Source organism: Lissotriton helveticus, chromosome 1_1 (genome assembly GCF_964261635.1).
Source record: "Lissotriton helveticus chromosome 1_1, aLisHel1.1, whole genome shotgun sequence".
Taxonomy (NCBI): domain Eukaryota; kingdom Metazoa; phylum Chordata; class Amphibia; order Caudata; family Salamandridae; genus Lissotriton; species Lissotriton helveticus.
The window spans coordinates 1,593,483,074-1,593,507,570 of record NC_136057.1 but is presented as its reverse complement, the minus strand read 5'-3'; the positions used below and the strand labels follow the sequence as shown (position 1 = coordinate 1,593,507,570).

The window sequence follows — 24,497 nt, the reverse complement described above, 5'->3', positions numbered from 1 at the left end:
GAAACAGGGCAAACTAGGAGGGATTGGAGGCTGCTGCAGCAGGGAGTGAACTAACCAGACTGCTGGCCACCTGACCCTCAAGGTCTGTGGGTACTGTGCTCTCAGTCACACATATGCTGGGGAGCCAGCACAGTGGCTGGGTGGGAATTGGCGTTCCTAGAAGTACCGAACGTGGCGCGAAAGAAGACTATTTTCCTCACAGCAATATCAGCTCCCTCAAGCAAGAGTTCCAAGCCCTGTCCTTTCAGCCACCTTACACCACCACCTTTCAGGACAAGCCGGTGCCGAGGGCCAGAGAGGCTTTTCACCCAAAGGTTGTGACCTCTTTTCATATTGAGTAAAAGTTACATGGCTAATCCTAGTCGCCCTCAAGTACCAGGGCGAACATATTGAAAAACAATAATTCTGAGGTATGCTGCATGAGTTTATATCTCATTGAATATGCATTGAAAAAGTACATGACACATTTATCTCGGTAGATCCTAATGTATTTATTTCAAGGATTCCTGTGCAGTATGTACAAAACGATAGTGCAGACGACAGCGTGCTCTGCAGACGACATCGTGCACCCCATGACAAACATATCTATACTACTATTATAAAGCGAGAACTGGGAACCTTTGAGGCGGGTAAACTCCAGAAGTACACCACCAATCACAACACCAAATACAGCGTTGGAAAGGGGAGGTCCAGGAGATGGACATAGGCTATATATTTGTCCAACATATACATTACAAAGGGCAAACAACATTCGGGAAAAAGTAGTTCCTTGTGGGCGTTGTTCTGCTGTTAGGGAGTAGCATGGGCGTGTCAAACTAATGTGGGCGGTAACATTGGCAGAGGGGCATGTTCCAAAATGCATGACACTTCACTCGCTTACAGGGGCTGCGAGCTTCAAACACACATAAAACACAGCCCCTTCAAGCACACACAAAACACAGCGACTTCAGGAACAAAGCTTCAAACCTTTATAGAGGTGTCAGTGGAAACAAACACCGTTTTGTACACAGCGACTTCAGAAACAAACCTTAAAGCATTTAGACGGCTGCCAGTGGTGACATAAACAGCGTTTTTGGCATGTTACTGAGGACCGTGTCTATGTGGAAGTAAACATGTTGGCGAATACATTGTGATAGGGGCATGCCTAAAAACATTACAAGTTCGCTCTGTGGCATGGGCTGGGTACTCACTAACACATTCCACGATACATTCAGCAGGGTTCGGATCCGACATAAACAAAGGGGCACGGCTTTGTAAGCAAAAGGGGCGCGGTACCACAAGTCACATCCCACTTTACAACGCGATTAGTGTCACTCAAGTCAGACCACACCAAAGGGGCGCGCCTTATGTAAGAGGGCGGGCCCTAGGCCCTCATGCTGGAAATAACTCGGACGCAAGACACACTGCTTACTCGGTGCAACTGGCCCAGAGCACGTGCGCTCGGCCTCTTTTATTGGTACTGTGTCACGTGACCAGTGACATCAGTGGTGGGTGGGTGTTAGGTGTAAATACAGAGTTAGCACTAGAATGCTAACAGATTCTAGGGCACTACATCCCTTCCCAAATTGGTTAAAAATTAAACCAAACGGAAAAAGTCCAAAACCTGTGGGGGGAGGAAAACACAGAAAATGACATTGGACTTGCGCTTTCAAAATGAGTCTCTTTGGCTGCTTGCAAGCCGCAGGCAGTATAGTTCTTGCGTTCAGGACTAATAGTTCTTGGTGGCACGGTTCGCAGTTGTTCGGCGGGTTCACTATTTGTCGGTGCTGTCTGTCCGGTGTTCTCAGCTCTTCCATTGCTTCGCTCTGTAGGTGATGAGAGATAGATGGATGACATGGGTGTCAACAGTCTTCTGGTTTTGTTCTCTCCTCTGGCTTTGTGATGTTTCCGGGCAGGCCTTAGTGTTGACTCTTGGCAGGTGAATAGAGTAGGTGCAAACATCCCTCTCACTAGGATGCCCCTCTCGCCGGTTTTCTTCTGCCACAAGATGTCCGGGAGGACCTCTTTGCCAGGTTTCCACTGGACTGGTGTTTTTGGTCGCGTTGCTCTACCATAGCCTTCGGGCCGTGAGCAGGGCGCTCCACGAGCCTCACCGTCGTGTCCTAGTTCCACCTTAAGGTTGAGTTGTCGACTCTCTTCATTGCTCTCGAGGCTTTCATCCTCTTGGGTCCTGCGGACGTGCTTCTGTAGATCTGTCTCCCGTGTGGGACTTGCTGCCACCAGAGTTCCTTGAGGCCTCTGCTTCTTGGGTTGCCACGGGTCGGTGTGGAGTGGTCAGTTCATCAGCTGGATGTGTGAGCACTCTCGCCATTCGATCTTCCGTCAACCCCAGAGGTAGATGTCTTCAACAGTCTATCTTGCTCCCTTCTGCGTTCGCCATGTGGATGGATGACTCGTAGGTGGTTGTCTTTGGTCTGCTCTGCCGGTGCTCTTACCAGGCTTGTTCTCCATTGCACTCCGGTGTTCCAGTGCCTGTCACCTTTCTTCTTTTCTTAGTGGCGGTGGCCACTCTGTTCTTTCTTCATTCTTCTTAGCTTGACAGTCGTGCCACTCTGATTAAGTCTTCCTTCTTTTCTTCTTAGTGGCAGTGGCCACTCTGTTCATTCTCCTTTCTTCTTGCAGTGACTGGGTGTCACTCTGACTTCTCTTTTCTTCCTTTCTTCGGTGGCGGGGTGCCGCTCCGAACTTTCTTCTTCTCTTCTCCTCTTTTCGCAACGTACCCTGTTCCCCTTTTCTTCATCTTTTCTGGCCAGGCTTCCCCATGCAGCGCGCGCACTCTGCACGTGTCTTCCTGGTCTTGTCCTGGTCCTAGGACACTATCTTCTTGTTACTCACTTCCCAGGGTGAGCGTCGCGACCTTCACATCTTCTTCCTGTTACTTTCGTTAATTTGTGTGGTTGAAGTTCGTGGGTCTAGGTCGTCGGACCGTGCCTTGTCTGAACTTCTTGGACGTCGTGCTGGTCCCTTCTGCCGAGGTCTGGCAGGTAGGATTTGTGGTGCTGAGCTTCTTGGACCTCGTGCTGGTCCCTTCTGCCGATGTCCGGCAGGTAGGCTTCTTGGTGCGACCATCTGGCTGGTCGACTTCGTGCTTTGTGACCAAGCTGAGTGGTCAGGTTGCTTCTGTGTTGAATCTTCAATGCTGCAGGTTGTCAGCGCAACCATTTTCTTTTCATCGCAGTTGAGTTGCTTTGGTGCGCATCTGGGTGCGCTCTTCATGTCTTCTCTTGTGACTTGCTGCTTTGGGCTAGTGCTGTCCGCACTGCTGCGCATTAGCGTCATGCGCTTTCGCACTTCCTCGTGCTGGGTTCCAGAACCATTGTTGGTTTGTGTGGGGGTGTTCTTACTTTCGCCATTTTGTTGCAGCGATGGCCTGTGGCCACCAGGCATCGCTGTCTTCTCTTCTGGCGTGACGTAGATGCTTCTTGGGTGTTCGCTTCTGGAGGGTTACGTCACCACTCCATGGATCTTCTTCTGTTTGGTGCTGGTTGCGATTCTTGTGAACTTCTTCGCGTGGGCGCACTTGTCGCGCGTTCTCTTGGATATCTTGTGAGGAGTCGCTGCACTCCTGGCGCGCTTCTGGTGCTTCAGGCGCGATTCTTAAGTTCTGTTGTGTTCTTGTGCTTCCGGCGCGTTCCTGCGCCGTTTCCTCCCAGTGCCTTAAGTGTAGGTCTTGTAGTTTCGCGGACTGTCTTCCTTTGCTGTGGCTGCAGGCTGTGTTCATTTTGCTTGTCCCAGGCTTGTCTCACCTGTGGCATTTAATTTTTTGGCTGTCATTGTCTTTCATTGTGGGAGGATGATTCCGCTCTTGGCCACTAGATGGCAGTGTTGCCTCAGGTAGCTTTCCACCTGATGCGTGTCTGTCTGATCCCGGCCGGGTGTGGAAGAGGAGGTCTTCGAACTGAAAGGCCGGCCTGGTCAGGCCACGGGACACAGACTAGCTAGGCAAGTTGGAGGATGTCTTTAATGTTTATTCCTGGCAGGCACGGGTGCAGTTGTGCTTACACCCAGGGTTCTTTGGGTGTCTCTTGATCTTTGCCACACAGGGGTTCTGTGACGTTGGAGGAGACGGAGGGCAGTTCGAGGCAGTTGACCCTCTGCAGCTCCTCTTGCTGCTTTACGTTTTCTCCCTCATGCTGCAGCGATGGGAATAGGTGGGGAGATGTGCCGGCGTGGTTCTCCGCTCTCCGCCTTCAGCTACACACACACGGAGCAGCGGTGGGCAAGGCAGGCGTGCGCCTGACGGCTTCCTTCTTTTCTTCTTCTCCCCCCGGTGAGTTTCTTTGATCTGCGCTGCACCGGGGGTGTGTAGATGTTGCCTTTACCGGCTGCGGGCCGGGTGCTGTTTTCTCGCTTCCCTTCCCCCACCGCCGCGGCCACACATCACACGCGGCGCGGGGTGACAGCACTGCACAGCGGGTAGGCTCCGCCGACGACCACACTAACCGCGGGTGGGCTCTGTTGGCACTTCAGCTCATCGCGGGTGGGCTCCGCTTCAACCATTCGGCGCCCGGCAGCTCTCCTCACGCTGCGGGCGCTGTGCGCTAAGGTTTTTCTTTTCACCCCGCCGCCGCACTTCACACACGCGGCGGGGGAGGCAGCAGGCAGGCCGCGGGTGGGCTCCGCGAGCCTTGCTTTATCATCGGGGGTATTGCGGCCGACGCCGCGTCGCAGCAGGCAGGCCGCGGGTGGGCTCCGCGAGCCTTGTCTTAATTGCGGGGCCAGTAGCCAACGCCGCTCACGCCTTAGGGGGCACAGTCAGTGTTTTTAGCGGGTGAGCTCCGCTTTGTATAGCCCTGGGCGGCGCTAGCAGGCGGCCACCATTATCGCTGTTGTGATCATCGCGGGTGGGCTCCGCTTTTGGTGCTCAACAGTCTGGGCTCACCTTCGGCCGACGGGCCTGTTCTTCAGCGGGTGGGCACCGCGATGGCTCCGCTTGTCTTTTCGGGGCTCCGCCACGGCAGGGCGGACCACGGCAGGCTGGAGAGGTGCGGGGTGAGCTCCCGGTCACCTCCTCCTTCTTCTCTAGGCCTGGGGCTCGACACACGCCCCACGGGCCTCTCGGCGGCCGGCTCGTTTCTTTGCAGGGGGTGCTCTCAGGCGAGCAGCATTCTCTTCCCCTTTTCCTCGATGATTTTGAGAGCTGTGGCACGCGTGGACACAGCTACCCTCGTCGCCATTGTAAGAGGGCGGGCCCTAGGCCCTCATGCTGGAAATAACTCGGACGCAAGACACACTGCTTACTCGGTGCAACTGGCCCAGAGCACGTGCGCTCGGCCTCTTTTATTGGTACTGTGTCACGTGACCAGTGACATCAGTGGTGGGTGGGTGTTAGGTGTAAATACAGAGTTAGCACTAGAATGCTAACAGATTCTAGGGCACTACACCTTACACAAAGAACCAATCGCGCTACATTACATAAAACTAGCACAGTAATTGACAAGAAAAGTATGCTAAACTTTAACACATTGGTCCAAGAACACGCACGTGACTAAAAAATTTAAGCACAAGGATTGCTTAACGCACTCGGCCCATTATTGCGGTCGAGGAAGGGAGCACTAGATTTGCTGCGCAAAACCGGAGACAGTTTCTGAAAGCCTTTCTCGGAGGGCTCACTAAAATTCATGCACCAAAGCGGACACAATTTCACACTTTGCAGTACATTACACGTTCGCACAGGGGGCGGCCAGGAAAACAAAAACAGGACGAATTCAATAGCCTCATTTACATTGCCGAAAGAGGCATGATGTATGGTAATTGACGGCGCTTTCCGTTGTCAAACACTTAGGTCGCAACAAGCCTCAAAGTTCATTGTAAAAGCACAATTATTACTTTACAAACTGCGCCCATCATTTGAAGAGTCAACACTAAAACATTCGCGCACTCATCAGTTTCATTGCACCAGACACAAAAAAACCTTTTCACACTTAAACATACATCAAAGGTTCTCGCAGGGGGCTGGAAAAAGGCGTTCTTGGAGGCCTCGCTGTAATTGCTCCACACACGCGGACAGACTTGCACAATTTGCACTACATCAAAGGTTCAACAAGGGGGCTGCCAGTGAAAGGAAAACATCACGATTTAAATAAGCCTCTTTATACTTGAAGAAAGACGTCATGTAAGATCATTCACGGAGCTTTCCCTAATCCCACTGTTATGTCAAAGCAACAATAAAACTTGCTTCTCAAACCACAATCTTTTCATTAGTACGCGCGGACATTACTTCACAACTCAACACTAAACACTTCGCCCACTCATCACTGTTCTTGCAGCAGTGACAAAAACACACATTCACAGTTAGACCTACATCAAAGGTTGTTACTTCACAAAATAAAACTACACTTACACAATAACAGCTGCTGTATGCTACTTCATGGTGCTTTGCTCTGTTGAAGAAAGCTCATCACACAATAAATAAACTTCACAAAACAAAATGATCAACAAATAACGACATTAATTACACTCCCTAATTTTAAAGGCATACATAGGGGCACACAGTACCAAAAATTGCACCACTAATTCAACCTATCTTTCACTATTTCAAATACATCAAGCTTTGACATGGTCTTCCACTTTCACACTCAGAACTCAATACTGCCTTCGGCAACACAGTTGACCATTTACAATGTAAAGTGACATTAACTACACTCACAAAATCACTTCGCCATGCTGACAAACATAACTTTGAATAAGTAAGGGGCATTATTTCATTGAAACGCTAGCATCCCGTACCAACGTTCTACGGGGGCCAAACTTTACCACTTCTCTCTTTATCTATACTACTATTATAAAGGAAGAACTTTGAACCTTTGAGGCGGGTAAACTCGGGAACCACAGCGCCAATCCACACACCCGATACATCGTTGTAATCGTCAGGGTGTGCAGATGGACATAGGCTATATAAAGTTAAAAAATATACGTTATTTAAAAAATTTAGCGGGAAAAAAAAAGTAGTCCCGTGGAAGAAGCGCCGGCGGTGACCTGCGTGCTAACGTCAGGAGCGCGGGGAGGAGCGGCGTCCAGGAGCGCGAGGAGGAGCGGCAGACATGGCACGGGGAGGAGCGGTGGACAAGCGGGGAGGAGCGGTAAGGAGTGGCGGATAGGCGGTAAGGAGCGGCGGACAGGAGCGGTGACGAGCGGCGAGGAGCGGTGAACTGAGGAGCGCAGGGGAGGAGCAGCGGCTGACGTAAGGCTCCGGGGGACCCACGGACAATGTCGGGGCAGGCGGGGGTCGGGGCAGGCGGGGGTTGGGGCGGGCGGGGGCCCTGAACACTCATGGCGGGGGCGGGCAGGGGCCGGAGCGGGCGGGGGCTCTAAACACTCATTTCGGGACGGGCTGCTATGTCGGGGCGGGCGGGGGTCGGGGAAGCCTGATTGCTCCCGGACAAGGTCGGGGCGGGCTGCTAGTAAACAATAAATGTATTTGTTTTCAATGAATATTCAATAAGATGTTAATGATTAATGCATGCAGCATACCTCAGAATTATAGGAAAGTTTCTCTAGAAGTGTTAAACGGGTCAATTGTTTTAACTCCTTTCATACTTGCCAACGCATCACACTTTGAACATTCTTTGCCTCCCATCAACCTTCAAAAGGGAAGAAGCAACTCCATCTTTTAGGCTCAAAAGTGTGTTCAGTTTTTATATCTATCGTACTGAAGACCACTGGGTGGGCATTCAGCTCTTTTTGGGGCTCTTGGGAGTAGAAAGGCAATGCAGTGTAAATGTGGTGGCAAAGAAGCAACCTCTGAAGGGTTGAGGGACCATTCGGCCAGGCCAAACGCTGTGTCCACCTCTGTGGTAGACAGAGTGCCTATTCTGGATTTCGGTCAGGCTGCATTGTAGGCATCAGTGCACATGTTCAGAAAGGACTACTGCTTTGATAGCAAGGTCCACCGGGAAGGGCATCTGATAGACTTCTAGCCATAGATGCCTTACCTTAGAATCTTCCCAGGCATCAGATTAGATCCGGAAGACTTTTCATGAGCAGTACCCCTGCACGGCATTAGGTGGTGTTGATTGACTCCGCGTTTACACAGAAAATGACGTCACAGTATCTATATAGGCAGCTGACATCAGTTCTTTCCACGCCAGTCAGCGCTGATGTGAAGAAGAGCTACTACTCTGTTTTTGGCAAGCATTTTTCGACTTTTTTTGTGGACTATTTTTTTAAGGTTTACCTCTTGGTGTGTTGCTGAATGGCTTTGTGCAAGTCAGGTTTTTAACCCTGCAGCACCTGTCGCCTAGCAGTCTCAGTGATGGACCCACACTTCGTTTGTCTGTGGTGTCTGGAGCTTGACCACGCCACCAAGGCATGTTCCAATTGCTGGGCCATGGCTCCAAAGGCTTTAAGGGAGCGGTCCCATAAGAATGCGACTCTGCAGAAGTCACGATCTTGGTCGAGGGTAAGGTCCCAAGATCGAATGGGGAAAAGATTACTTCGGGCTCCACAACAAGGTCCTCTGGATGCTCTGGTTAAAGGCACAAAAAAGAAGAGCAAGAAGTCTAAGCGTCTTTTACTTCCCCATGTTCGTCAGCCAATGAAAAAAGGGAGCCTTGGCTTTCTAGGCCTCGTTCCTTTGAACCTGCATGCCGACTCAGCACCTACCAGAGTTTCCGAAGGCCGTAGCGACCAATGCCCAATTGCATGAGCTCTAGGACGCCATGCACCTCATATTTGGGCAGACGGGCCCTGTCAAAATGCCTTTGGGCCCCAGGTGGGTCTAAAGGGGCACCATCTGGTTCACGCCAGCGGTCCCGCTCCCACCTCTGTTGGGGCTCCAGGGATCCATTCTTGGGTCCAGACTGATGCCATCTTTCTTCCCCGATGCCGGTCCCAAGGTCAGTGCTCCAAACACCATCATCCACGAGTCCGACATGGTGCCTTGTGTAGGTTTTATATCAGCCAGGCCTTTTGGAGGCTGGGTGGAGTTACTGGACCCTTTAGAATACCGGAACAGTATGTTGACTGGTGTGATGATCTGGATGAAGCCAGCGCCCTGGATACAATTCCAGATACTGGTCTGCTTTCTTACCCCGCCTTGGCTATGGAGGAGGGAGCTTCTTAAACAATGGCTGGGTGAAGGGTGGCCGAGGTCCTCGACCTTAAGCTACCCAAGGTGATAGTAAAGAATAATCTCTTGACAGAGGGAACTGTGAGTCTCCACATCAGAACCCTACTCCCATTCAGTGTTGCCGTATTCGGTACCTGGTCCAAAACCAGCACAGGAGCTCCTAATGAATTGAACGATTGAGTCACCAGGAGCGGGCAATGGTGAAAGGCAAACTTCCTCATGCAACACCTTACCTCTGATAGCTTAGTGGTTCAAGCTTCCAACTCCCAAGGCGCTTTCCCTACTGCTCCCTGGATGGGGAATCCAAGAGGCTGGACTCATTTGGGAAGACGTTTTCTTCCACCAGCCTGGCATTGCGATCCATGAAAACCACATACATTTAGGGCTGTTATTGCCACAGTTTGTCGGATACGGTTGTGCAATTGCTGCTACATGTCACGGAGGAGGCCTGGGTTGTACTCTCCCAAGCTAGAGAGAAGAGATGCGGCAAAGTTCAGTATTCAGTGCAGACTTGACACAACTGAGTTGCTTGACAGAGTGGTTTCCACAACAGTGGCCCTTAGGTGCCACGCCTGGCTGAGGCAGAAGTCCAAGCTTCCCTTATGGACATTCTCTTCAATGGCACCCGTCTCTAGTCACTAGGATGACTTGGGCCAAGTCATTCTCGATCTCAATAACTCAGACAGGAGAGGTAGTAGCTGGAAGGCATACGAGAGTGCAGAGCTCCAATCTAAGTGGAATAAGTCTCAGAGAGATCCTTCTTGTGATCTCCAATGCGCAGAAGTGTTTACGCTGTGCTTGCTCAGCAGTGGTGAAGAGATCTAGCCATGGCTTTCCCAAATGGTGGAAGACATCTTGCGCCACCTCCAGATGTAGTTGCCGTTCATGATCAACTAGGCACCACTAGCATAGTTCATCTGCCCTGGCACTTAAAGACATCATCAAGTAATGTACGATCAAGCAGATGTCCTGACAATTGTGCAAAGCCCAGAGGCGCAGAGCCTCCTGCGCCAAGTCCAGGGCCCACTCAAGAATGCTACTTGCAATACCACATGGCCGTGACGCAAGTATTGGAAAAAACCTTCTATTCATGGAAAGCCAGAAGGCTTTCAGTACCAAGCATATGGCCCACAACTCCAACAAACTGATGTGGGGGCGGGCATCTGTCGGAGATCAGATATATTTGTTCTCTACATCCCCCAGATGGGCTCCCCAACCCAGAAGTGACGCATCTGTCACTACCAACAGCTGTGGGTGGGGTAAGGAGAGGGGTCTGCCTTTGACCGAAATGTGATCCAGAAGCCATCACTGCAGGCCTTTTTGCAGTATCCTCTGAAATCTGGAAACCATCCCACAGATTGCCCTGATGTTGTCCCCACTTGGATTTGAGGTCTCACTGCAAAGACCGCTTGTGCCATTTGACATGATCGATTAGCCGGATGTCGGAAGCCAATAGCCGCAAAGCCAATCATACAGACCTAGGACTGAGGCTAAAACTTCAGGATCATAGCCTGAATGTCCTGGACTCATTTGAGGAAAAGCTCTAAAGGGAAACTCCATGATGGCTCAGATGAAAGAGCTTCTGCAAAGTAGTGACTTCTGCACATTGATTGTGTACCCCAAAGATGCAAGAAGTTTTGCTGTCATCTGGAGTGTGGCGAGCCTGCACTCAACAACCAGTCAGAGGTATGCGAAGACGGGCACTCCTGACCTCCACAGATATCCTGCGATCACCGCCATCACCTTCGTGAACACCCAAGGCAACTAGTAAGGCTAAAAGGGAGCACAGCAAACTGAAAATGCCCATGGCCCACCTTGTACTGCAGGCTACTGTGTGCCTGCCGGACAGGAACATGGAAATAGGTGTCCTACAGTTCCCATGTCACCATCCAGTCTCCTGGATCCAGGGCATAGAGAACCTGGGACTTGGTGAGCATCTTGAATTCATCATCTTACCTCATGAAGAAAATGAGCAGTCAAGAGCACAGGCATCCACCAGGAATAGGACCGTCTCAGACTCCTTTCTCCAAACCAGCCTGGCAGTCCTGCAGCAAAATGGACAAATGGTCCTCCAAACGCTGCTCCTGTGCAGGTGGAATAGGCAGCGGGAGAGAAAGAATAAAAGGGAGCAGCCCCTTTGGACTATCTGCAGAACCCATTGGTTGGACTAGTTTGTAGTTCCTGGTATTGCCAGCCAGAGCCTCTCGCATAACCTCGAAAGGACTAGAGTACCTGCCATTGGAATGGTGAGCCTTGGCACGAACTGTAGGAGAAGTCCCATCAATAGTTTGAAAGCAGTAAAGAATTGCTGTGAATAGTGCCTTTTGGGTGTTGAAAGGCAGAGGAACCAGGCAGGTGCACTGTTTCAAAACCCCTTTCAGAGAGGACAGAGGTTATTGGGCCCAATCATAGGGGTTGTGCCCTTTTTACTCCTAATGGCCCAAATTATAATGGGCCCTGAGTAAGTGGCCTATTACTACCATTTCAGCACTTGACTCTCAGTGGTAGCAAGGGTAGAGAAGTCCAATGCTCTTCAGGGGAAGGTGGACACAAGGTCTGCAAAGTCTCATAATTCAAAATACCCAGTGACCCGAACATACCATTGTCCAGTCCACTACCTCTTTTAGTAAGAAAAGCAGTATTTATTTATTAAAACGTCACACAGAATGCTTCAAGGCTTGCACCCTAGTATTAATCTCAGCAATCTCCCCCTGAGGTTCTTTTCCCCCCTCACACTTCCTCCACATTAATGAATCTCTCGGGCAGATCTTTGGAGGTGACCACAAAAAGAGCTCCATGAACAAAGATACGCATCGAAGTCTGGCTTTGGCCTTGAAAGTTTCAGCTCTCTGGGCGCTAATTGACGAGATTATGCAAGTCTCCCCAATCTCACCCAACCGTCTTCCCATCCATGCTTCAGCATGTTTACAGTGAGTATGTTGGTGGAGCAATGGCAATGTTGCAGGACTGTTTGTGATCTTCGAATTCCCTCCCTTAGTAACATGGACTCCTCCAACATGGTTGACTGCTCCAACAGTCCATATGGCCCGCTCCTGGCATTCAAGGGTCACAGGCATCAGACCCAACAAGGTCCGATACACACCTGGCTTTGGTCAACAATCCTAGTGCCTAACCCCGGCATATGGATGGCTCACCGGCAAAGACCTCAACAGTCTGTCACCAAGGAATACAGTAGTTTGCGGTGAAAAACTGCCACTTTGTACTACTAATAATTATATATAAAAATATTCTCATTTCAACATCCATTGTATAGAAAGAAATTTGGTCTAACATTGATATTGCCAAAACCAATATTATTCAAAATTCATAAGTATTCACAACATTGTACATCCCATTTTACAATTCATCCTTTTCCAATAAGTCCTACACATTTGCTAATAAGGATTCCAGATTGATCATAAAAATATTTTGAAGATTGTCTTACCAGTTATTGTGATTATTTATGCATCACAGGAGTACAAGAGAGGTGGAATGGGGCAGAGCTCAGCTAGGATGTATTAAATGTTTTTTTCTCTGACTTACACGAAGATATAGAGCGTGACTATGAACGAGCTCCGGATCGACTCTTGCAACTTCTGGTACAGGACTGACCTTTGGACTAAGATCAATCTTGTTGAGGAGTCTAACGCTGCTTGGTGAAGTAGAATGGTGCATTGCTGCCACAAACTGCGTTTCCGTTCATGATCATGCTGTCACTTCACTGCAGTTATGAATGTACCCCAGGCCCCACAGGCAAACCTGATCAGGATCGATCACAAACATCTGCATGGGACAGTCCTTACAGGGTTTTAAAGGATTAAACTTGTACTGCATTTACTTTAATGCATTGGGGCGAACAGTGCTGGGATGTGAGGCAGTGTGCTCCCACCCCACTTCTGTTTAAAAGACTCCTTTGAGCTAATTTGCTGACTAGTATATGTGCCAGTGAGTGGTACTGTGACCTGTGAATACTTTGGCAGCATTTCCAGCAACCCCAGATGAATGTTTGCTGCTCTTTACGGATGACGGACGAACTCCAGAAACACGTACACGTTTATAGAGATACACAGCACTTTCTCCACAAACACTGGTGAAAATGAAAAACTAGTGACTTTTGAAGTAAGCTCTAATCTTGTACTGCATTTAACAATGCACTGGGGCAACTGTGCTAGGATGCAATACAGTGGACTCCCAGCCTTCTAGAGTTTAAAACCTTTAGTTTTTGGAGGTGACATTTCCCTTGCACACTAATTTTTTTGAGGAAGAGGTCTGAATGAGACAAGCGGTAGCTTTAGATCCACACATGGGGGCATGAAAAGAAAAGACATCAGCATGCGGGAGTGGATCCCATATATGCTACGCCAATCCTATTCAGAGAGGATTGCAGTAAATGCAGAGCCGCTCTGCACCACCTATTGGCACAGATACTGCCTGAAAATCTTCCAGAACATGTCCGGCGCAAGGGGAATATTCAAAATGTGAGGTTTGCCGTCGCAAATCTCTATCAGAAGGTCTGCATATAACACCCTCCTTTACCAAACCGGGATGTGGAGTCTTGGGCCCCGTCTTGGCGGATCATCTCAGAAGTCAAAGAATCAAGGGTATGCGGGGGAAACTCTGTGCAGATGAAAGCTCAATTTCAACTGAAACTGATCCCAAAGTACTCCCCTCAACAGATAGAGGGGCACAGAACTACTGACATTGAGCATTATCAGATGACACAAACCAGTCCCACTGAGGATTGACCTACCGGGCGAAGATGTCCTGGACTTCCTTGGCAGAAGCAGTCACCCATGATCTGCAAGATCACATTGGTTCAGGCTGTCCACTCTGAGAATCAAAGACGCCGCTAGTTGATTGGCAGATAAACAGGTATCTTGGCGGTGTACTCAAGACCAGTCTCAACGTCTCCAGACAAAGGAGGTGAGATAGCACTCCCACTTGCTTGTGGACATACTACATCCCAGTCATGTTGTCTGTCAAGATCTAGACGGACAGACCTTGGCTGGAAGGAGGAAAGGCCTTGTGTGCCAGTCGAATTTACAGCAGTTCCAACAGATTGATGTGAAGAAACTGTTCCTCAGGAGACTAGACTCCTTTGATCTGCAGATCAATTAGGTGAACTCCCCACTGAAGGTTAAAGCATCCGTCACTACCATAGCCACAGTTGCAGGGGAGTGAAGGTCATCCAGCAGTTGAAGATCGCCTCATTCCCTTACCAAGCCAATTCCACCACAGCACTAGAGGAAGACCACAAAAGTCTGATAGGCTTCCCCATACTAGAGCTGCCTGCCTGAAGAGGGACCATTTGCAAGGCCCTCATATGTTAACATACATACGTGCCTGTGTGACATGTGGAATGGAAGACACTGGTGGAAACTCAGGACTGGAGCTCATGCATTTTGACAAAAAGATGGTACTAGTGGTGAGGGGGACGAGGAAGCAGGATTGCCGGATGGATCTGCCACCTTTATCGCTGGCTCTGCCCCTGTATTGTCTGACCAACAGATTTTTTTGTTGCTGTTGGGTCTGAGGTTTGTATGCCTGACATTTAAAAAAGAAAAGCCTATTGAGAAGCCATGTAAACACCTAGACTTGCAGTAATCCCTTGTAGGAGATGGGAGTCATAGGCCCAAGAAGATAGCTGCCAATGTGCTATATCTAGAATTTGATATACCGTGTAAAGAGTCCAGGGGGTCCCTTATGAGTGGAGGGGCTTGCTATGCAATCCAAAAGTGCTCTATTAGAGGGCAGTGTGGTCAAGCAACCTTAGACTTAACACAGAGGAATGCAAGACATTTGCAAATACACATAATTAATAAATAACACAAGCAGGAGATCCACAACATTTTCTAAAAATAGCAAGCGTCTTTATATATATTTTAGCTTCAGAGAAAAATCGTTCAAGTCAATTTTTTAATATAAATTCTTTTCACTTAAAAGTGGCCACTTGAAGCATGTTCTGAGTTCTGCAATGTTATCCTATGAAAGGATGAACAAGTTCTTCGGGAGTTAAGGTGAGTGGGGGGCAAGGTCCACAGCAGGACCAACAGCAGCATGAGTTCAGCCGGGTGCAGGGTGCAAATTATAGTTGGGAGCCCAATGTGTTTCAATGGGGATAGGTCACAGTAAAAAGAGGCTACAGGCTCTGGGCAGGAAGCCAGTCGGGGTGAACCAACAGGTGGGTTCAAGGTTAACGATGCTCTGGGACATAGGGACACCTGGGGGCCTCTCCTCCACAGCCTGGGGGCGACAGATGCAGAGGTGTCTTTAGGTCTCAGGCTATTCTTACCAGCAGCAACCGCGGTCGAAGGGGCCTACATGCAGAGGCTGTAGGTGACGCCAGGGAGTCCACGAGGGGGGAAACCACGATGGGCTTGTGCCATGGAGGGCAGGGGAACCTTGCTGGCATTGAGGACTACGGGTGTCTAGTATTAGCAGTTCCAGAGGCCTCAGCCTTCTCTTTTAGAGTTTCTGTAGGATGCAGGGAACAGTTCCGCTGTTCTTTGGGAGGCCTTGGTCTTTATTGAAAGCAGGCAGCCCCCCCAGGTTTCGGAGGCACACAGCTGCAGGACGAGCCGTTTTTGGTGCAGGTTTGACAACAGCAGACAGGACAGCATAGCTGGGGACAGGACAGCAGGGCTTCGGTCAAGTCAGGTGCTCTCTTGAGTCTTCTGCAGCTCTTTATGTCCTTTGTAGGTCGTTAGGATCTGCTTCTCTCTCTGGTGCCAGGGACTCTCCTAAATGTACCCTATATGACCACTTCTTGTGGGAAGTGGGCATAACCCTGTGCCAGAATTCCTAAGTATGCCATCACAAAGATGGCTACTTCTGTAATATAGTGTCCACTTCACAGTAGCCCACCTTAGGGGTGGTTCTAGCATGGATGTGGCACACCTACCCGACTAGATAATTACCCGCCTATCCAGGTGCAAAGGGGGGCACAGAACAAAGGGGTCCGCGTCCTCTCCTGTAACAGAGCCAGATTCACATTTTAAAGGCATCAGCCTTTTTAGGCTTGCCACCAAAGGAAGGCTAATCAGCAGGTCATCCCGTGGAAGAAGGTATTACACCCTCTTCCTGGACAGGCTTTTGTTCTGGATTTCCTGAGAGCAGACACTCACCCTAGGTTGGAACAGTGTTTTGGGTGGCAGGCTGGCAGAAACCAGTCAGCAAGCACACAAGAGGCTGGTAGGTTTTCAAGGGGCACCTCTAATGTACTGTCTGGGTGTATGTATTGATAAATCCAACAGTGGAATCAGTGTGGGTTTACTAATAAGATTTTTGATACCAAACATCCCTATTTTCAGTTAAGTCATCATGTAGCTGGGGAACTTGTTTTCACCAGCGTCCAGGGCAAGTTTTAAAATGACTTCCCTTTTCACTTGCCCTGGAAGTAATAGGACTGACCAGCACATGGGCATATCTGCTCATGCATGTATGCCCTCACATCTAATATTTAGCACCCTGCCGTAGGGCTGTTAGACCTGCTGTAAGGGTAACTTATAAATATTACATGCAGCGATAGGGGACATGGCACACAGGGGTGTGTGACATGCAGTGTTTTCACTTTTGTCTGCCATTGCAGGCTGCGTATCTTGGAGCAGTTTTTTTTAACGTTTTTTATTTTTAAACATCAGCAGGTGAGTCTTGTACATATCAGATTTAACATTAATGCAAATAATTGTTACTTTCAAGGATACAGAGATTACATAATGGGTTTTCCTCCTCCGATACTCCTCCCCCCTCCCTCTCTCTAGGTTAGGTGTGGCCCACCATAGTTGTACAGTCTTAAATAATGAGGTAGTCCACAAACAACCTAAGAATCTCGCGTGTTGGGATGTACATTATCAATCTCAACCCCTTCCATCTCTAGATTATAATACCTTAGCCATGGCTGCCAGATTTTCCTGAACTTTTTGGGACACACTCTGGCTGTGTATGTTGTTTTCTCAGCTCCCATATACAAGTCCATACTGGCACGCCATTCTGCCACAGTAGGCAGGTCTTCCCTTCCCCATGTCTGGCGATGTCTTTTTGCAACTATGAGTCGCAGGTTGCACAATAGGAGTCCACGTCTGGGAATGTCAACCTCTGTCAGGATGATGTATTTGGGGTCCATAGGGATCTGCTTTCCTAATATGTCAGTCAATTCCTTCACTATTTGTGACCAGTATTTTTGTAGTTGCGGTCATTCCCAAAGAGGGGGTGTATGTAGGTGCCTAGGTCGGTCTTACAATGCAGACAGTTGGGCGTTTCTGCCCTGCTCATTACGTGGAGCCACGCCCTGTCATGAAACACCCTATGTAGGACTTTGAGTTGAATCAATCTTAAACAGAGTTCAATCGCAACCTCCCTTGGGTGCATCAATGCTCCCTCCCAATCAATGTCCTCTAACGGGCAAGTGGTTTCCTCCCATTTATCCCTGAGGGATAACAGTCTGTCTGAGATGTTATTCATTAGGGTTTTATATGTCCAGGAAACTGCCTTCGAGGGTATCTCCTCCTGTAGTAGTCTTCCTTCCAGTGGTGCATATTCGGGGATATCTGTAATGTCAGGTTTTTGTATCCTCCAAATGTGTTGTAGTTGTAAATATTTGTATTGCTGTGTGTGTAACAGTGGATATTCAGCTTGGAGATACGCAAAGGTAATTATGTCCCCTCCTTTGATTATGTTGCCAAGTGTTGTGATCCCGACTACATCCCAATCCCAGAAGCCCTGTAACTTCGATATTGGAGAAGTCTTGCATGTACTTGGTGAGTGGTTCCTTAAGGTGGCACAATTCATGCTGCTGTCCTTGGGGACCCTTGTAAGCACCTCAGGTACTAGGGGTGCCATTTACTAAGGACTTCTAGCGAGTGCTAAAGGTTTTGCCAATTGGGTAAACAATTGTACATTTTTACAGAAAGAACACTGGTTTTGGGGACCTGGTTAGCAGAAACCAAGTACTTTTCTTTCAGTGGTGTCTCACATACCAGGCAAAAAGTGGGTGTGTTTGTTTGGAGGGGGAGGGTTACTCCAGAAAGTTACCAGCTTTCTACACACCCAAATGGGCTCAAATCATCAGGTGAATTATCCAGGAGGTTAGCCTGAATATCTGATAAGAAGTTGGACGTGCAGAGCCAGGCATGACATCAAATGGAAACAGAGCTGCCAGAGTCCACAGTGTCAAGCCCTGACTTAATTATATGCGTGAGGCATTCTGACCATCCTCATGTCTTTGGGCATCCGAGGTACACCATCTAAGCCATGTCCCACAGGGCGTGGTTGTAGCATGCTAGGAGACAATTGTTATTCAAGGACTTAAACACCATATACCCTGATGAGGCCTTTTCCCATCAGGCCTCTAGGCACTTCCATTCTATCCAAGGGAACAGTCAGAAATGTGCTGACCGACTGTACTGAAGAACATGATGCCTGTATGACGAGGCTGAGGCTTTCCAGCAAAGAGTTGGAGGAGTGAACCGGTGGATCTCCCAGAGCAGGGAGGAAGCGTTGACACCAGTCTGTTAACTGCAGGAGCATAAGGGGGTTTATCCTGGGCTGCCAGGAAATGGTCCAAGAGGGCCTCATTAAGGGCTGTAAAGGTCCCACCAAAGGAACGGCTGGCAAAAGGACCTCAGTTAGGATGTTTGCCTGAACCTCTACTGTGTTGAATAGACGATCCAGCACTTCAGCTGCCTTCATTACGACTGCACAAAAGGAGTTCACCTCAGGAGTAGGGGGCCCTGTCAGAAATTCAGTTACCCTCACAGGCAAGGTGTCAAGCCCAATGGCTAATGACAGGCATGCTAGCCCACGACTCTGGCCATTGGAATCATCATCTCCAATGGGATATAGATTTAGGGGGTCCAAATCTGATCCAAACATGTCATTGTGACGAAATAGGGTGTATTATAATATGGTGTGGTTGTCTAACCTCACTGCGTTATATTTTTACAGATCCTTTTAGGAACCTTAGACTTCATTTGTCAAACCTTTAGCTCAACCCTGGATAGCTGTGGCTCTGAACAGCAAGGCTTAGTCAAATAAACAAGTGTAAAGCATTTAAACAGCACCAAAACAAGAGTAGAACAATCGGCAAGACACCCAAGAAATCAATCACCAATTCATTAAAAAAAAAAAAATTGTATTTTTATGCATTTTTAGACAAAATTAAAAAGATCTACCCGAGGGTTACGGGGATATAGGATTTACAAGGTATAGTAAATCAAAGCGTTTCACTCAAAGTGAACAAACATTGGCAAATTCAACAAACGTTATACTTAGAAACGTTCTCACAAAAAAGTTTGGACTAGTTGTAATGTGGTCGCTTGGAGTCACATAAGGCAACTAACTCCAGTAAGGAGCTAATCAGGGGGAGCAGCAAGGTCCTCAAGAAACAATTACCTCAGCAGGTAAAGCATTCTGTCAGTTCCAGGCACTTATATACTTTGCACAGCTTTCGTATAAAAGTGGCTCTGATACAAGTGATGAAGATACAGCGCTGAGACGCCCAAGGGCATTTGTTCCCGCTTTACAAGTTTCAAAAATAAATAAATATAGAAGATGCTCAAGGATGCTATGCATGATATACAGGTGACGAGGGTCTTGCTGAGACTACTCCTTAGTCCACAAAGGGTGAAGGGGATCTTGGTCACATGGTTGACGAACTAATCTCGGTGCTTGGACTACCAGACGCCCAGTATTGGTCATCGGTCAATCCTTCCTTGGTTAATAACTTGTCCTTTGGGGGTCCCAGCTGGACTCAAACAGTACTCCTGACAGTCAATCCAGTGCAATGTTGTGCATCAGGTTTCTGTTCTCTGGTGCTGCACAGCAGCGGGTTGAAGTCTTTGGGATACCAAACTGCCCCAGCAGGCTTCTTCAGCTGTTGTGTTGCAAACAGACAGTCAGTTGGCCCTTGGAGTCTATTGGCTTTGGCTGAGCTCTGGACACTACTTCTCTGAGAAAGACACAGCAGGCACAGTCGCTCTCCTTTGCCAACCACCAGGTGCAACAGGCACCGCCCCCAACGGTGCAGCTTCTTTGACGGTTCCATGGTGCAGGAGGGCAGTCTTTCCTCTTCCCTTCCAGTCAAGTTGAGATCTGAGGTTGGGGTGCCAATGGTGCATTACTTATGCTCAGTAAATGCCCTCAGGGCAGGATGTGGTGGGTAGCCAATAGGCTAACAGGCTCCCTCCCACCTGGTGACCCTATCCTGCAAAGTGTGGCATCTGGGTATTCCAGGATGGACCATTCTGCCCACTCCCAAGACGGCATGACCCCTCTTGGCGTGTCGAGCTCCCTAGGCCAATCTAGAGGTATCGCTACTCGAGGGCATATCAACTGTTTTCCGCTATCCTGTGTGACAGCCTGTCTGCCTGGACAATGGAGCAGATCCTCTCCCAAGTGTTAAACGTTGCCCTTCAAAAGACACCTTCTCCTCTGAAACTTTACTTTTGGTTCAACATCTGTGTTGCTTCTTGTAGGAGGAAGGAGACACCTCCTTCCAGAGCAGGCCCCTATTGTACTCTTTCCTGGAGTCGAAGCAATTCTCCCCAGTAGGGCAGAAAGCTGTCTCAGCGTCAGGACCCCATGTGCAACTAGTATAGGCACAGGGGACTAAAGGCAACAAAATAGCAACTTTGACAAAGTTGCACACTGCAACGTGTTCCATTAATTTGGACTTGAGAATCAAGTTGGGCTTAATGTAAAAATGTGTTTAATATCTTGGATGACCCACCTTGGTTACACCATTACACAGCTGAGGTCATCATGCAACTCTGCACTCGCCTATCGGGCAACCAAACCCTCCCACAGTATGCATGCCAATTTCACATTTTTTCTGTCAGAACATGTAAAATACATATTCTGCCCATGAGATATATATATTGCACTCTGCCTTAGTATTCAACAGGCCTGCCATGTGGTAACTTACACATATACATAGCAGTTTAAGCTGCTCTTCCAGCCTACAGATGGGCATGGAGTCTCATTTTACTCAGGTCACACAGAGGGTGGCACAACCAGTGCTGCAGTCTCTGGGGTGACCCTTTAATTTACATGCCCTTGGTACCCTTTACTAGGGACTTACAGGTAAGTCAGCGTAGCCAATTGGGTATGAGTCAATTCCACATACCTGTTTTAAGACTAAGGTTACAGGCCTCGTAAGCAGGCCTCAGAACACTCAAAGTTGACAACCAGCAGCATCAGTACAAATACTTGGGGGTGACCATACAAAATGAGGCCTTTCCTTACAGTCATGTATTCTGTTCCTGTACTCCCCTTCCTCGGTTTTTGACCTGCTAAAGGCGGTACTTTAGGGGCAAGCACAGGAGGAGGCAGTGGAGGAGGTACTGTCCATGGTACAGGTAGTTGCAGTCTGGTGCATCTTAAAGCCAGATAAAGGTGGAATGGAACTAAATGCCTCCCATGCCATTTAGCTCCATTCCACCTTCACCCGGCTTTAAGATACACCACACTGCAACTACCTGTACCATGGACAGTACCTCCTCCACTGCCTCCTCCTGCGCTTGCCCCTAAAGTACCGCCTTAAGAATGAACATTGGGAAGCCGTACAGTGAAACTGGGCTGGATGGCGCAGACATCTGGTGAAAATGGAGTACATGGCATTGAGGAAGGTTGCCGGATCAGAGTCCAGAGCCTAGAATTCTGGGAATGTGGGAGTCAGCGCATATTATCCAGCCTTTGCATCAAAGGGTCAGGGAAAAATGGTGGTGGAGCTGATGGAGACAGATGGCTTCGGTCTGGATTCAGTGAAGTTACTGGTACAGATCATTTAGAGCAGGATTAACTGGCTACACAACGACCAAGGCTCAGAGTGAGAAGATCCTTTAGGAGACGAAGGGCATATAGGCAATTTACCCTTCCCATGCTTCTTGTACTTTTCAAGTTTATACCCTGACGAGGGGGAAGTAGACTAAGAACGTGTCCTGGAGTGTTGACAACGTAGTCTGTCATCTCTGGCCTGAGTCACGCAGAGCTCGGCCTCACATTATTTAATAGCATTTGGGTGGAAGCGGATAAAAGCTTCACCTTCTGCCCTCCTGTGAGCAGTGACATTCTCCCCTAAGGGAATGTACACTAAAACTAAGTAGAAACATTTTCTTTTATAAGTAGTGAAATGAATTTATGGAACATTAAAAAAAAAAAAAGTTAATAGGTTAACATGAACATTGACAGAAGACTTGCCTTCATCCTTCGATCCAAGGCGGATCGACCTTCCCACCACTCCACCTTATCCGTCAGGTTACTGATTTCTTTCTGCTCTTTCTGGATGGCATCAAATTCTCGAAGGGCTGAGCTCAACGAAACCTGGTAAAGATGGAATACAACACAAATCAAATAACTGCATACCAGCCATTCCCATTGCATCTCAGCCAGTCTCCCTTTCTCAACCACCTACCTTTCCTCGGGCTGTGGGTATGCGTACTGTGATAGGTGTATGACCTCCTTCCAACCTGGTGAGCAGCAAGGTATCTGCAGTGACTCCTAGGTGGGGGTCTAGCATTGTCAAAACACACACCACCACACCTATAATCAAATGTAAAAAAAAAAGAGTAAATTACATACAGTACATAATTGGGCTGATCATTTAATAGATCTGCAAACAGATATTTGTACTGAACTGTTTAAATCACCCCACCCCTATTCAGATTGCATACGGCTCAAGACCTTTGAAGAACTTGTCACACACAAATCAGTGCGAGTACAAAATTAGGTCAGCTGTAACAGTAAGCATCCAATTACTTCTTTGCCAGAAATTGTCATTTTCGCAAAGTACTTCAATTGGACACCAACTTATTTTATGGCACTATCACAACAAATATTTTAAGACTGCTACCAATGTTAAAACAAGACAAATGGCAAACGACACAGGAGAGGAAATACAAGAAAAACTACACCCTGTGTTGTTCAGATTTGCTCAAAGTCGCCATTTTCTAACATCTCACTATATAGTGCATGGATCCAGAGTTCTTTACTCAAGCCACAAACCGCAAACACACAAGGCTGCATAAAATACTCCACTTGACCATGCAAACGGTACACCAGAGTAAACGTGCCAAACCCTGGGAGGTCCAACAAATTCCTAGAGCTCCTTTTCTTAACATTGTATTAAATAAAACGGCAAAAAATATTATCTAAATAAGGTGGTAAACTACATTATTGCAATTTTTTTTCACCATTAAAAACCGTTTACTAAGTTGAAAGTCAAAATCTTACCGAGCTTTGTGGTAATTTGGTTTTTGTAAATCCATAGCAAATTCTATTTAAAAATAGCTCTATTAATAATTATTAGCAGTGATAGAAGGCTTGTGCAAAGCATTTCTGAAAGCAAATGTAAACGTTTTCCTACCAGCATGGAAACTTAACAGTGTGATGTGACTAAAATGCATCAGGAAAGGCACTCTGGCCCTCTTCAACCCAGATCTGCTACAGTACCAGGAGACAACACTCAAAACGCACCAGCATCTCCCAAACTCCACCGCCATTTTACATCTTCCACAGAGAATAAGGAAAGCAACCAAACTCCTCCTCATTACAGCCACCCTTCCACCTTATGAATCTGAAACTGAATTCATTATATGAAAATCATTTTAAAAAGATGTTCAACATAAAAACTAGTGCCTGTAAACTGCTTCCTATTCCAAAGAGGGCTACTGCTCCTAATGAACTTAATACGCATGGCCATAGAAGGACTGCATCGACCAAAGAGAATGTGTGAAATCACAAGGGTACAAAACAAATAGGAGTCTGACAACTATTTCGAACGTCAAAAAATAATTGTTTGTGTAGTAACATTTACACCCAAAATGTCATTTACCATTATGTTCCTGGTTTTGTTTTTTTCGAAACCGGTTTTGAGGGTTACTATTCCAAGAAAAATCATACCATTGGGGATCTGCTGAAGCTGCTCATGAAACGTATTTTTCTCAAGTCCGGAACAGCTAAACTGGAAGAGGTTTTCTAACTGTGTCAGATGTTGGCTCAGCAGGTCGCCAGTGCTTCCATCTTGCAACGTGAGGTCCTGTAGCTGGTCTGACACATCCAGTGTCAGATCTTTCTTCTTCTTCCTGCAAAAGCATGGTGCGGGAGAGGTGCGCAATCATCAAGAGGCCTTCAGACATTTGCATGTAACAAGTGCAAGAGTGGTTATTTCACATTCTGTGTCTAAACAAACATTAATCGTTAGGTAAACCAAGGAACTACAAAGAATGCACATTGCCACATAACCCAGCTAAACTGGAATGCAAAATGAGCTTTAATCTCTACATTACAAGTCACCCGCCGTAGGATCAGATTTTAGCAGTGCATTTTCGAGTAGATATTGTTTAAGACTGTTTTAATGTGGAACCAATTTGTTTTGAGTGGATTATTATTATTATTAATTATTATTATTATTAATTGGGTTTTGTAGAGCGCG

At 47.9% G+C, this 24,497-nt stretch overlaps 1 protein-coding gene across 2 annotated transcripts in view; it reads right to left on the bottom strand.

Moving 5' to 3' along the window:
* ESPL1 (extra spindle pole bodies like 1, separase) overlaps positions 1-24,497 on the bottom strand; it is a 588,475-nt gene that overhangs the window by 147,296 nt on the left and 416,682 nt on the right. For both annotated transcript variants that reach the window (XM_078687592.1, XM_078687600.1), the window contains 3 exons: positions 23,966-24,147; positions 22,479-22,606; positions 22,265-22,387 (listed from right to left, as the gene is read on the bottom strand). In XM_078687592.1, the coding sequence (XP_078543718.1) occupies positions 22,265-22,387; positions 22,479-22,606; positions 23,966-24,147 (433 nt within the window). The remainder of the gene's footprint in view (positions 1-22,264; positions 22,388-22,478; positions 22,607-23,965; positions 24,148-24,497) is intronic.